This window comes from Cynocephalus volans, chromosome 3, assembly GCF_027409185.1.
Source record: "Cynocephalus volans isolate mCynVol1 chromosome 3, mCynVol1.pri, whole genome shotgun sequence".
NCBI classification, from domain to species: Eukaryota; Metazoa; Chordata; class Mammalia; order Dermoptera; family Cynocephalidae; genus Cynocephalus; species Cynocephalus volans.
The window spans coordinates 154,359,605-154,373,782 of NC_084462.1; the positions used below are offsets into that span (position 1 = coordinate 154,359,605).

General features: G+C 53.3%; 1 protein-coding gene across 4 annotated transcripts in view; it reads left to right on the top strand.

Moving 5' to 3' along the window:
• Positions 1-571: 571 nt before the first annotated feature.
• PAPLN (papilin, proteoglycan like sulfated glycoprotein) overlaps positions 572-14,178 on the top strand; it is a 43,685-nt gene continuing 30,078 nt past the window's right edge. For 2 of the 4 annotated variants that reach the window (XM_063091882.1, XM_063091886.1), the window contains exons 1-2: positions 572-646; positions 10,935-11,208. In XM_063091882.1, the coding sequence (XP_062947952.1) occupies positions 11,155-11,208 (54 nt within the window). In that variant the 5' untranslated portion in view covers positions 572-646; positions 10,935-11,154. Of the gene's footprint in view, positions 647-9,121; positions 9,193-10,934; positions 11,209-14,178 lie in introns of those variants that run through there. The other 2 variants (XM_063091883.1, XM_063091885.1) reach the window with 2 other exon arrangements.

A 14,178-nucleotide genomic window follows, 5' to 3' on the forward strand; every position in this document is an offset into this window, starting at 1 on the left:
GGTAAACACTGTGGTAAGAGGCGGGTGATCGATCTCACGCAGGGGGGCCCTTCCAAGTCCCCGCCGGAGCCGCAGCGCCACCAAGGCCGAGCCGGGCCTTGACCTCCGCTCCTGCGGGCGGCGCCCCAGCTTCTCGGCGGGGAGCAGGCCCCGGGACTCGGGCAAGCCTGGCCCCATCTCCCCACCGGGAACTCGGCCAGCCCAGATGTTTCCGCGGCCCCTCCCTTGACTCGCCCTGCCCCTTGGGCCCACCTCCAGACCCCGCCTCGCCAGCCTGCTTTGCCCCGGGATGGTGCCTCGGGCTGGGGCGGGGCCGCGACCAGATTCCTCCTTCCCTGTCCCTGAGGTTTGACGTTCCTAGTTCCCCACCCCCCGCTCTGTCACCCTCGGGGTCGGCAGACTCTCCTCTCTGCGCTCCGCACGGGGAAGCTGGCAGAGGAGGGACGATGTCTTCTCCCCCATGTAGTGTCTGAGCCGCAGGGGAGCTCAGGCGGGCGGGAGCGGGAGCGGGAGCGGGAGCGGGGGGCAGCCGCGGGCAGCGGGAGCGGGCGGCCGCCCAGGGCCTCGGCAGTGCTGCCCGAGCGCGCGCGAGGCTGAGTGTGAGCGCCGTCCCCACCCCGGCCTCCTGGGAGTTGCTCAATCCGTGGTGAGTCAGTGAAGGGGCGGGCGGGCGAGGGTCTGCAGGAGGGGGTTTCCATGCAGACTGATGTAAACAGGGCATGCGTGTAGGAATATGTTTTGAATAGGAACAAACATTAACCAAGTTTGGCCCTTGTTTACGAGGCTGTGCGGGAGCCTAATCACCTCGTGTTTATAAACAGGTGGTCAGGATCGAATCCAAACGAGATTCCTCTCCCAGGCATGTTTGTGACATCTTGAGAAATGTATGGGTTTGTGGTGGGTCAATGTCACCAAGTTGAATGCGGGAGTAATAAAGGACAGTGCAGTTCCTAATACCCTTCATTTAACCAAGACAAGTCCCAGATTTTGCCCCATAAAACCAATGTTCATTGAGCACCTACTATGAATATGTCCTAACACTATGCCAAGCCCTGCACAAGAATTATCTGGTGTCACCCTCTCCCCACCCTTTGAGTGGGGGCCCATCACCCATTGTACAGATAAGAATGGTGAGAAGCCGAGCAACACGCCCAGAGTCCACATGACACGTAAGTGGGACAGGCTGCCCACCCAGGGCTGTCTGGGCAGAGGGGCACTGGTCCCCTCTTTTGGTTGAACTGGATCACCTGTCTGGGTGGGCCTGTTTCCTCCTCTGTCAAATGTGGAGTCTGATGACACTTTTCAACTCTCTCTAAAGCTGCTCAAAGGACTGGAAACAGAGACCCTGAGGGTCTAGGACAACCATAGCGGCAGCCACAGGCAGATGTTTCTCTGGAGTTTTACTTCTTCTTCTTTTTTTTTTCCTTTTTTTAAAAGAAAAGATGACCGGTAAGGGGTTCTTAACCCTTGACTTGGTGTTGTCAGCACCACGCTCTCCCAAGTGAGCTAACCGGCCATCCCTATATAGGGATGGCCTTGGGGTTATCAGCACCGCACTCTCCCGAGTGAGCCACGGGCCGGCCTTCTCTGGAGTTTTTAAAAAACAAAAAGTTTTTATTTCATAACGTATTTTTTTGTTGTTTTATTTGGTAAAATACATACGACACAGAATTTAAGTGTACGGCCCAGCAGCAGTCAGCACATCACATTGTTGTGTAGCCATCGCCACCCGCCATCTACTACGGTCGTCATCCTGCACTGAGACTCTCTGCCATTAAACAGTATCTCCCCATGTCCCCTCCCCCAGCCCCTGGCAAGCCCATTCTACTCTTGTCTCTCTAGGAACCTCAAAGAGTGGCATCATCCAGTATTTCTCTTTGTGACTTGCTTATTTCACTTAACAGAATGTCCTCAAGGTTCATCCATGTTGTTGTATATTTGTTTTAATGTAAAAATGACACCATCATAAACCATCACCAAAAATATTTAACACTTCCTCCCCCCCCACACACTCCCAATATTAAAGTTGATATTCCCAGAAGCTGGGCCTTAGCCATTCAGTGTCTTTCTGTGTCCCCAAGATCACATGCCTCAGTGTGAGACACACTGACCGGCTAGTGTTACAGTGTGACGTCAGGGTCTGTGCTGTGTGGAAGCCTGTGCTTAAGAGTGTTCATTGGCATGAGCCACTCCCCATCTGGGACGATGCCGTGGGCCACACTCATGGCACAACCATGGTGGGATTCCAAGAGGCCCCCACCACCCACTACATTATGTTAATATTGCTCATTATCAGACTCCCATTTGCTTCGTAGTTGTGTTTAATATGTGCAGGTCTACACCCCCTTTTTTGCAATTATGAAATTCAAAAAGCTCTGAAAACTGAAAGACTTCTCCTACATTTGTCTGTAAGATCTGACCTGAACTACTGTGAGGCCATTTAGAGTCTTGATTTGTCCCATTTAGGTGAATATTTATATGTTTCGCTGCAGAGCTATGAGTGTGTGTGTTGTTTTGGTTAAAGAGGGCTTCCAACTCTGCTGGGGGTATTATGTAACATGCAGTTTAGTAACTTTTTTCAGCAGCTGACTGACATGGGGATCTGAACCCTTGACCTTGGTGTTAATTTGGTAACTTCTAAAATCTGAAAAATTCTCTATTCTGAAAACATTTGGCCCCAATAGTTTCTGAGGCGATATTGAGACCTGGATATATACAATAGGATATAAAAGCTGTAAAAATAAAGAGCTTAGACCTCGTTTTATGTCTATACATCTTTAAGTAGCATTATACTCTTAAAATGTATTTCAGGGGTCCAGGATAACAGATCCCAACATTACTGAAGTTAGAGAAGTATTGCAAAAACATGAAAACTTATTTCCCCCTCATTTAAGTTAAGCTTTGGGAACTATTGACCTAAAGGAAGAAACTGATGCAAAATATATAAAACTGAGTTTATTTGGGCCAAGGTTGAGGACTACAGTCCGGAAGACAAAAGTTCAAGTTGCCATGAATATATGTTCCGCTTGGCACCAGGTGCAAACACATTTTTAAAGGGAGAACTTTGAGGGCGGTTCTAAAGTTGTTTGCTGAGAATTTACATTTTACATTGGTTCACTAAAATAACACAAATCAGTGATCGATTATGCATGCTCTTTGTGTCATGAATTCCACGAACAGTGCAACAAGGTGAGGGTCATGTTGTACAACTTGTGATAATATTTGGGCAGGTTGTATCCATTGGGGTGGCAACTAGTCTGGAAATGGTTGGCAAACCTGCCTTTTAGCAATCACCCCAGACACGTGTGAAGGGGCCACGACTGAGCTCCATGCTCATATCTCTCTGGGCCCTTTAAGTTTAGCAGAACTTACATTCCTTAGATGGTTCTGAGCTACTTTCTTTCTTAGAAGTCTGTTTTAGAATTGCGAGGCACTGGCCCTCTGACTTTCTGGGTTGTGTTTCTAGGTATGTGGCAAAAGGCACAGGCTGCTTCTGTATATATCCAGATACAGAGGCTGAAGCAGCAGAGGAGATTTGAAGAGCCCCAGGAGTGTGGTGGAGGGAAAGACCAAGAGGACAGGAGCTAACGAGCCTTGGCTGCCAGCCTCTGGGGCAATCAGTCCAGAACACCTCTCCCTGGCATCCCCCCAGGGACAGCAGCAATGGAGCAGGAGGAACAGAGCCTGGCAGGCAGGATGGCACAAGAGAACAGGGACTTGCCCACTCTCTGCAACCATCTGAGGCCCCAAAGCCATAGCCACTTGGCCACAGGACACTGGGCTTGCTCTCGAGGCAGAGGTGCCCACCCAGAACTGTAAGGAACAGACACACCTCCAGGCCTATGCTCTGCAGGCTGGCCCCACAGCCCACATCGTCCCTGTGGGTCTGGGCCCCAAGCCCCTCTCCTACTCAGGAAGCAAGGGTGGCTTCTTCCCACCAGCGCGAGGAGTTCAGGCAGTCGGCCTCCTTGAAGGAGACTAGCGCAGGTTCTTGCAGAGGAGTGTGTGCGCTCCCATGTGGAAGGAGGGGCTGGTACTGCTGGGTGGGTCAGTCTGGTGACATCATCAGGAAAGCCCGTTCCCTCCCATGTCCTCTGTGCTCCCGCTCGGGTCTCCTTCCCCAGGGCCGGTCCTGCCTCCACTGTTTCTTCCCACAGCCTCACCCTCCTCCTGGTGCCCTTTACCACGATCTGACTTGAGACTGGGGCAGATGGGCTGGGTACAGATTAGGCCCGATGTCACTAAGGGGACATCCCAGGAATTCCTGTTCTTTCTCTTTGGATGGCCCTGTTATCTGCAGGAAGGGTGGGGGAGCTGTATTTCTGTCCCAGCTTTAAGGATAAAACTCTCTTCCAAAAGTCCAGGTGGCTTATCTTATGACAGCCACTCTTCAGACCTACTAAGCCACTTATCAGACCTACTAAGCTCACTTGGTGGTCTCATCTGGTGTTTCCAAATGCTGCATTAGACATGCAGCAAGAGAGAGAAAGAAGACTGAGGTGGCATCTGGAAGCACAGCATAAGTCGAGGGGCAGACTGGGACCGAGTGTTTTAACACTCCTGGGCTGCCCATTAACTCGGTTAGAGCACAGTGTTGCAACACCAAGGTCAAGGGCTCAGAACTCCTTACCAGCCAGCTGCACCCCCCAGCCCCCCAAAACACTCTCCTTGCCCTCCTTCCCCAAATTTGTTAATTAATTAGCGACTATTTATTATTAATGACTATATTAAGAGCAATGGATATATGTGTTGCAGGGTGGGGAAAAGTTAGAGAAATAAGTATGGAAGTCCTCAAATGTGAGATGTTCTGTCTTTTTCCATTTGGGTTCCTAGTGGGCTGTAGCACAGGACTTTTATAGTAGAAATATCTCAATATTCAGATTGTAAGATTCAATTTAGTCTAAATTAACACATAGAACTAGAGTGCAGCCCGCTACTACAATGTAAACTCGCCAAGGGCAGGGACGTCCTGATGTGCTGGTTCCTTGGCTTGGGAGAGCTGATTGTGCATTTCTTCCCAACTCTCTGTCTACTGACATCACCTTGGCAGCAAAACAGCCACGGTGGGATTGTTTACACCATGGAAATTGATCAGTGATTTTTCTCCTCCAGAGAGCTGGTTGTTAAACATTCCCCACCACTGGATGGGTCTGTCTCCAGCTTCTGGCACAGAGTAGGCTCTCAAATATTCAGGGATTGAGTAAATGAATGAACAACCACCACCAGACAAAAGAGAAAGAGAAGTAGCATCCTCTAAGTTTAGTTCAACAAATACCAGGTGCCAAGTGCTGTAGGGAGATAGTGCACATGTATTTTCTCAGGGGAGCCCGGCATCTGAACTTCCCACCTGGGGAACCTGCCAAATCCGTTTCTCAGGTCCCAGCTGTCAGGGTGCAGGCATGCTCCATGCTCCTGTGGGGTCTGAGACTACGAGGACCATTCAGGGTTTTTTCTGGGGGTGACATGGGTTGGTGTTGCCTAAAAGTGATGGTGGCAGTAGTGCAGTGTATGGCAGGATACACCCTAACCAGAACTGTTCCCGGGCCACCATCTATGACAATGGCCTCCACCCATTTCTTTTCCTGATTCTCCAGCCTTCTATCAATTCCGTGAGCTCCCAATGTCCTTCCTCTGAGCAACTTTTGTTTAAGTTGACTAAGTCCTTTTCTGTGGTTTGTAGCCAAGGACCCTGTGGGTCAGTTCAGGTCCTCCAAGTAGCAGACACTAAGATGGGATGAGATGTGCAAGAGATCTGTAGGGGGAAATGCCTGTGAAGATCAGTGGGAGGGAGAGGTGCAGGGAGAGCCCCAGAATGTGGTACAGAGAGAGCCAAGGCACAGCGGCTGGAGGCTGCCAATCAACTGTGCTTCTCACATGTGCTCTCTTTTAGGTGAACCTTCAGGGCCACCACAAACCTCTAGTACAGGGTATAATGATGAAAAAGATTTCTGGGCCAGCCCGTGGCTCACTTGGGAGAGTGTAGTGCTGACAACACCAAGGCCACGGGTTCGGATCCCTATATAGGGATGGCTGGTTGGCTCACTTTGGAGAGCCTAGTGCTGACAACACCAAGTCAAGGGTTAAGATCCCCTTATCGGTCATCTTTTAAAAAAAAGAAAAGAAGATAGATTTCTGCCCTTTCAAAACTCACAATATAGAGGGAGAAAGAGAGACAAAGATCTCACTGCCGTAGTTCAAAAGTGCTAGTGCAAACCCTGGCTCCCTGGAGCGCAGGTGCAAGGGAAGGCTTCCTGGAGGAGGTAAATCCTGGGAGCCCAGAGGCTCTTGTGGTTTTGCTCCCTCTCCTCCCTCCAGCCTTCCATCCCATCCCAACCTCACAGAGATCTGGCCACTTTTTTCTTGGCCTTGTCCCTGAATCTGCAATCTGCAGAAGTGATCAAAATGTAGAGAACTGAGGATGCAGGTGTGGGGAGCATGGGGCACCTAGTAGGAGCCTTATGGAAGCCAGCTCCTTCTCTACTCCACCGGCTTCTGTGGGAGGCTCAAATGAGCATGTTGAGGGTTCAAGAGTTGACGTGATTTGACCGAGTCACACACAGTGAGAAACAGAGCAGGTGTCCAGCCAGTTCCATTGGCCTCCAAGGGCTCTGTTCCTTCTGCCCCACCAAGCTACCCCGGCCCCCAAATGGAAGGGAGTCTTTGGTGCAGCCAGTGAGTGGCATAGGGCCAGTGCAGAGGGGAATTTACTTAGGAAGGAAGCTCTTATGCTTTTTTCTGGAACCTTCTTTCTAAACCACCATATTTTGGCATACCAGTTATGTGCTGGGTACTGTACTCACCATGTCCCTCTGAGGTAGGCAGAGGAGAACCTGAGGCTTGGAGAGAAGTTCTTGTTCAAGCCAGTGATTAGTAGAGCCTGGCTGGTGGGTCCAAGGCTGCCCCTTGACATGGTGTGTGGGTTCTGCCTCCCCAACCTCTGGACCCTCTTGCAGCTGGGTGAGGGGTAAGAAATCATGGGTCTGGGTGTCTGAGAAGAAGGGATCATAGGACAAACAGGAAAGATCAGAAGGTGAACTCTTTGGGCCTCAGCTGCCCCCACCCGGCAGCGGGAGAAGTATTTTCCTCCCACTTAACAGGGGACCTTTGACCAAGCTCAGAAAAGTCCCAGCTGGTAGGGGCAGAGAGTGGGGCTTTTTGAATAGAAGAAACTATTTTCCTTTTCTAGAGTGGCTCTGGGTAATTCCACTCCTCTTTCTCTGCCAAACTTTATCTTTGCCTAAGAATTCACACAACTCCCCAGGGACCCCTGCTCCACAGCTGCTGCGCCTCCTCTCTTCATTGATAGGTGGGAAAGGAACCTGATTTCAAATGTTTATGCTTTAATGGTGGCTCGGGGAGATGAGCTGTAGGAGGTCTGAGAGGTGCGGGGTCTGAAGAGGGACTGAGCTCCCCACTCGTGACTTTTCTTTACCCAAATGAAGCCAGGGGAGAAGTAATTGGTGCCCAGACAGGCAAGGAACTGATGGCAGAAGAGAATTGAGGAAGGGGACCGGCCTTTGTGACCTCTCCAACTCCCCTGTGCCCAGGGCCAGGGCCATTTTCCTAGGGATGGGTGAATTCCAGTTTCAAAAAAAGGGATGGCAGGCAAGGAGTGCCTTAGTTTAGAAAAAGGACAACCAGGAAAGGAATTTAAATTTATTAGTGCCCCAGGGACAGGTGATGGGGACGCAGGCCTTATCCTTGGGGGACTCACAGCTGAGTTAGGGAGACTCAGATTCTCACCCAGAGCAGCAGACAGGGACAGAATGAGGGAGCAGGCTTCAAAAGAAGGCTGCATTTGACCTGGGTTTTGAGGCATGGGTAGGAGTTCGCACGGTAGGATTGGGAGAGTGCATGCTAGACAGTGGAAAAAGCTGGCTGGGGGGTGGGAAACAGCGCGTGTGTGAAGAAACTCAGCAAGTACAGAATTCCGGGGTGGAAGAGAAGGAGGCGGCAGCACGTGGAGGTGTGTTGTGTGTAGGGCAGGCACAGAGAGGAGCGGATTTGGCACAGAACTGGAAGGCTTGGGCAGGGGGAAATGGGATTGGAGAGGTGACTGGCGCAGACTCAAGACAGGAAAAACCGGGTGCCGCAGAGTGGAGGATAAGCCAAGCCTTGGCACAGACCCAAGGGGGTGGAGGCGCTGTCATCTCTAGTCACCATGGGGACTTCTCCGCGGGGGCACTGTCCTCGCACAGGGATTGGGGATGGGTGTCAGCAGGGCTGGGAGGTGGGAGTGGGGCGGGACGAAGCCAGCCAGCCGCGGGGAGAGAAAGTCCAACCCCCGCGGGCGTGAGCTCCCGGGCCGGGCCGGCGCTGCGCTTGGAGCGCTCGCGGGGACAGGTAGGCAGGCGGAGGGGCAGGAAACCGGCAGCGGGGACGGCGCACCCCGGGGTTTCTGCAGGAATTTGCCCCTCCTGGCTCATGGCAATTGCGGTGTCGGAGAAAGTGGGGGGCCCCAGAGGAGACTCCACCTCCGGCTCTCCCCGCCGAGGTGGGTGCAGGGCCGGGTCACCGCTCAGCCCTGAGCGTCCTCCGGCCTGGGTGGGAGGTCGCCGGCGGGAAGGACACGCAGAGAGCCGCCGGGGCGGGGGCTGGGCGGGCCCGCGCCTTCCGCCTCAGGGACCTGCCATTCCCAGCGCGTCGCCGAGGCGAGGGCCGCCAAAGACCGAATGTGTCCCCTCCCTGGAGGTACCGCCAGGGCCAGGAGCTTGGAGCGCCCGAGCCCGGGAGTCCCCGCCGCGGCCAGCATCTGCCGGGCCACCGGCGGACCTCTCATGGGGAAGGCACCCCTCCGCCTTCGGGGTGCGCTGGGCGCGTTCCCCGGGTAGGGATGCGGGGCGCCGCGTCAGGGCGGGCAGACGCGGGGGCAGCGGCGACCTGAGGGGCGCTCGGGAAGGGCGTCGCGCGGGCCTCGGCTGTGCGGGAGGCAGCCCCGGGCCAGCCCCAGGGGACAGGCGCGGCCGGGCTCGGCCCCCCCCCGACCCCCGCCGCCAAGGCAGGCGGCAGGGGGACGTCAAGGCCGCCCGGCCCGCGAGTGGCCCAGTGACCAGACCCAGGCAGGGGCTGTTTGCCACCGAATGAGCTGAAAAGCACTGAACTTTTTAGGCTTTCGGGACTTTGGAATCGCGGGTACGGGGTCGCAGTCCCGTGCAGCTGCCGCGGCGGTGCGAGCGCCAGTGGCCACTGTAGGTAAAATTCCTCTCTCCTGGGTCCTGTCCTCAGCCTCCCTCGGCTGCGCTCACCCCGCCCCACAGGCCTGTCACCTACTGCCGAGCTTGGCCCTCGAGCGAGGCTCTGCAGTAGCGCCGGCCTCCCCTGCAGCCGATGCGGTCCTGGAAGCTGCTCCCGACCGAGCCCGGGCAGGGGCGCGGCGGGGCGGACGGCGAGGAGGCAGCAAACCGCCTCCCTCACCCCCGCTGACTCCTGGAATCTGATTTTTTTTTTTTTTTTCAAGACGACCGGTAAGGGGATCCGAACCCTTGATTTGGTGTTGTCAGCACCACGCTCACCCAGTGAGCTAACCGGCCATCCCTATATGGGATCCGAACCCGTGGCCTTGGTGTTGTCAGCACCACACTCTACCGAGTGAGCCACGGGCCGGCCCAGGAATCTGATTTGAAAGTGGAAACAGTGACTAAATGAATCACTGTGCCAAATTAACGAGTATACACGTCATTAACTGTGCCAGGTTACATTTTGCTAAATTTGGCTTATAAATTCTCTGTTTCATCCTTGTAAACTGAAGTCATTTTGTACTTTAAAGAAATTAGAGATTATACTGGTAGAATAACAGATTTTAAAATTTAAATGTACAAGTTAGTACTTATTTAATGTTTCTTACTGAACGGTGCGTATTGCTTATGTCATTATCTGAGTGAAATGTACACACACGCGCACGCACTCCACGGTGTGTACAGAGGCTGAACACAAGTACACCATGCTTCGCACACGCTGACACACACCAGACCACACCCGGACACGCTGCACACACACACACACACACACATCGTGTGCACACACCAGACTCCACACAGACACTGCACACACACACACACACACACATCGTGTGCACACACCAGACTCCACACAGACACTGCACGCACACACACACACACACACACCCGGACACGCTGCACACACACACACACACATCGTGTGCACACACCAGACTCCACACAGACACTGCACACACACACACACACACACACACACACCCGGACACGCTGCACACACTGCACACACACATCGTGTGCACACACCAGACTCCACACAGACACTGCGCACACACACGCGCACACACACACACACACACAGACACGCTACACACACACACACACACACATCGTGTGCACACACCAGACTCCACACACACTGCACACACACACACACCCGGACACGCTGCACACACACACACACACACACATCGTGTGCACACACCAGACTCCACACAGACACTGCGTGCACACACACACACACACACACCCGGACACGCTGCACACACTGCACACACACATCGTGTGCACACACCAGACTCCACACAGACACTGCGCGCACACACACACACACACACGCGCACACACACACACACACACACACACCCTGCTTGTGGAGCTGCATATGGAGCTTCCCTGTGCAGAGAAATGCTCGTGTTTTTTTCCCCACCTTCATGCAAAGGAGCAAAATGGCTTGGGTTTAAAATAGGATACAATTAAGATTTTTATAGCTTTTAAGTTGAGTTTTTAAAGTGTCTTCAGAGATTTTCTTTAAATACTCGTAATACAGATTTTTTTTAAACAACCGATATAGTGGCTTTTAAAAAAAGAATGTCTTATTGAATTAAAAGTGAGCCTGACTGCTTTGATTCTGAACTCCGTTTTACAACATAGAAGTGTTTTTAATCGCCCTTTCTTTTTTCCTCTGGAACCCTGAAGCAGCTTGTTCCTGAACTTCTGCCAGTTGTCACGCGTGTGACAACATACGTGTGTGAGCTGCACGGACATCACGGCGCTCCCGCGGTCCCTGCGCGAGTCTCGGTCACCTGCGGGCCACGGGAGGGAGGGACACGCCCACACACCCGCGTCGCACGCGGGACCCCGGCCCGAGACCCGCCTCTGCCGCCCGCCCTAACCCCAGACTCTCCGGCAGGCGGAGATGTGGCTGCCGCTGCTCCTGACCCTGCTGCTGGAGCCGGCGCCCGGGTTCTCGGTGAGTGCCGCCTTGCGCCGTCCCCGGAGCGGGGTCTGGACCCTGCAGGGGAAGAGGGGACACAGGGGGTGCGGGGGCTGCAACATCCCCAGGAAAGGGGCAATGTCGGGGAAGATGGGATGTTGCCGCGGCCCCTGAGATCCTTCAGAAAGGGGTGGAGCCTTGAAGTCCCCGCCGGGTGCCGGGAGCTGCGGGACGCAGTGTGTAGGGATGGCCACTTTCCGCAGCCTTCCCCCTTCACAAAGTGCTGGGCGCACTCCACGGAGTCCCGGCTAATGCTGGAGATCCCCATCCCACCAGGTGGTCTTCCAAGGAGGAAGAACAGGTCAGGTCGGGGCAATGCTGGGACCAGCCAAGGTTCAGGTTAGGTGGCCCATCCCACCTGCCATCTGCCTGGAACCAAACACCATGTCCCTCAGCTGGGATGTTTTGGCCTAGAGGTTTGGGGTATTCGTCATTTCCTTGCCCCTTGGGGTTAGCACCTAGAGCAGGACTGTTCACTAGAACCTTCTGAGATGATGGAAATATTCTGTACCTCTGCGGTCCAGTATGTAGCCACCGGGTCCATGTGGCTACTGAGCACACTTAAATGTGGCCAGTGCAACTGAGGAACTGAGTTTTAATTTTATTTGATTTTAATTAATTTTAATGTAAATAGTCACATATGGAGTTATCAGTGCAAATTTAGAGTGGATATGGGAAGCCAAAAGAATAGCTGTTTCATTAACGTGGGCCCAAAGGACAGGGCTCTCTGAAGAAAGTACCTTGGTCCTGAGGATGTACAGAGAATCTTCTAGTCTGCAGGACCCACTTTTGGAGAGGAGAGGGTCTGCAGAGCTAGGTGTTGCCCCACTTGGTGCCTGGCTGAATAGAGGACACAGAGGCAGCCAAACCCTGCCCTGCCCTGGTGAGCTCTCCATGGGGGAGATGCACAGTCCTTCCCACCTTCCGTGAGGCAGGCAGGAAGTCTGAGAGAAAGGACAAAACTGTTTGCTGCCTTGGGAAGGGTGGGGGAAATGTGGTTTGAGGATGAGAAGGGCTCCTCTGACCAGGGCTGTGTGGGGCAGGTCGGAATGGATGTCAGCAGTGGGCTTAGACACTCCCGTGGACCCAACACAGGCCACAGTCAGAGCGAGGGTTGGCTACAGCTGTCCTTCCTCATGTCCTCTCCACCACCTGCCAGCTTCCTACAGTCACCTTTGCCACCCCACAGACCTTGTTCCCTAAATGCCACACTGTGAGGTTCTTCAGTGTGTGCTGGTGCCCCAGCTGCATGAAACCCAAAGCCCAGGTGGAAGGACCCTGTGACAGTGTCAAGACCCCAGGATGAAATCCCAGAGCCACCCTGTAACAGCTGCATGACACTATGCAGATCTCCAAGCCTTGGATTCCTCTAATTTGGGGGTGATAATGCCCATCCCACAGGTTTTCATGCAGATGAAAGGAACCAACATTTCTCTCTCTCTCTCTCATGCACACGCACATGCACACACGCATGTGCGCGCACATTGGGCAGCTGGTTCCCTGGCAACAGCACAGCAACAGGGAAGGGGCTCCAGGTAAGAGTTGGAGGAGGAATGGGTGGAGTGCTGAGAGCAGACAAGAGAGGTGAGGACAGGCCCATGGTGAGGTCAGGCTGCATCAGCTCATTCTGGCTTCAGCCCATCATGCAGCTCATGGTTTGGGTAATTAGAGAGAAACAAAATGTGCTCCCGCTGCTCGTGACTGAATGTGTTTTCTTTCCTCGGAGAGACAGTGTGGAGTAGTAGACAGCAAGGCTCTGGGTCAGACTGACTGGTCTCCTTGATCCCGCCTGCCTTACAAAGATAAAAGGTCATCTGCATTCCCCTGTGTTCCAGCCAGTCCTCCCCACCTCACCCTTACAGCCATGAGGTGGCTGCATGGCAGGGTTGCCCTTGGTGCCTTGGCCCAGCCCAGCCCCAGGGAAGGATGGATTTGGGGAGGCCCAGGTGTGGCTTAGGAGCTGTGCTGTGCTTAGGAGCCAAGACAGACCCCCCGAACAGGCCTTGGTCAGGGTATAATTAATAATCAGGCCCAGGTCAGCAGGAGGAGAAAGCAGCAGCCCCTTGGGGCCACTTCCTAAATTCTTATGCTGTGGTGATGAGGCCTTGTGCTGGTGGGGGGTGGGGGGGGGCGGGAAGGTGCCTGTGTCCCAGCCTGCACTGCTGGCTGTCCCTGCAAAGTCACCGCCCACTCCCACCACTCAATATCTTCTCTTTTAAAATAGAAACTTGATCCAAGTAAATTTCAGTTTAAATTTCATTGAGAGAACACTTTGATATTTTGGGTGAAGGGTTTCAAAAGCTTGGAGGTTCTGTCCCAGTTAGAACCAGAGTAGATGATTTTAAAAAGTGAAAGCTAAGAACTTTGGTCTGGCCAGCCCTCCCTTCTTAGTTTTGTGGTTCAGCAAACAGTGTGGTTTGTTCTAGGTTCTGTTACAAAACAAGGCTAACCAGAGGTTTTGGTATTGGGGGTGTTAGAGATGAGTACCCCTCCCTCCTCACCTGGGATCTGTGAAGTTGCTCATGGCTTTTCTTTCTGTGAGCTTTCTCTAAAAAATAGGAATAATTTTTTCCCTAGAGATTCTTACATGGTGACATCCACAAATAAAGTCTCCTTCCTGCTAACGGGACATTTTTACCGTACACCATCTGCCTCCCAGCAAAATTGCAAAGTTAAGTTTAATATCTGTCCAGCTCCTTAGGACCAGTCTAGTGTCTCATCTGATTCCCTCAGAGGGGCAGGTGTGGGAGCACGATCCCAGGAGGGGAACGGGGGCCTGGAGTGAGGCTGACCTGCCTTTGTATCCACTCGTTCCTTTGTGGTTTCCTCTCTCTCTGCCTCACTTTTCTTATCCCTGCAATGAGGTCTATCGGGTTGTTCTGAGGATTAAATGAGAGAATGTGCACGTAGTAGGTGGACTTCTGATGCCAGCTGTGAGGTGTCAGA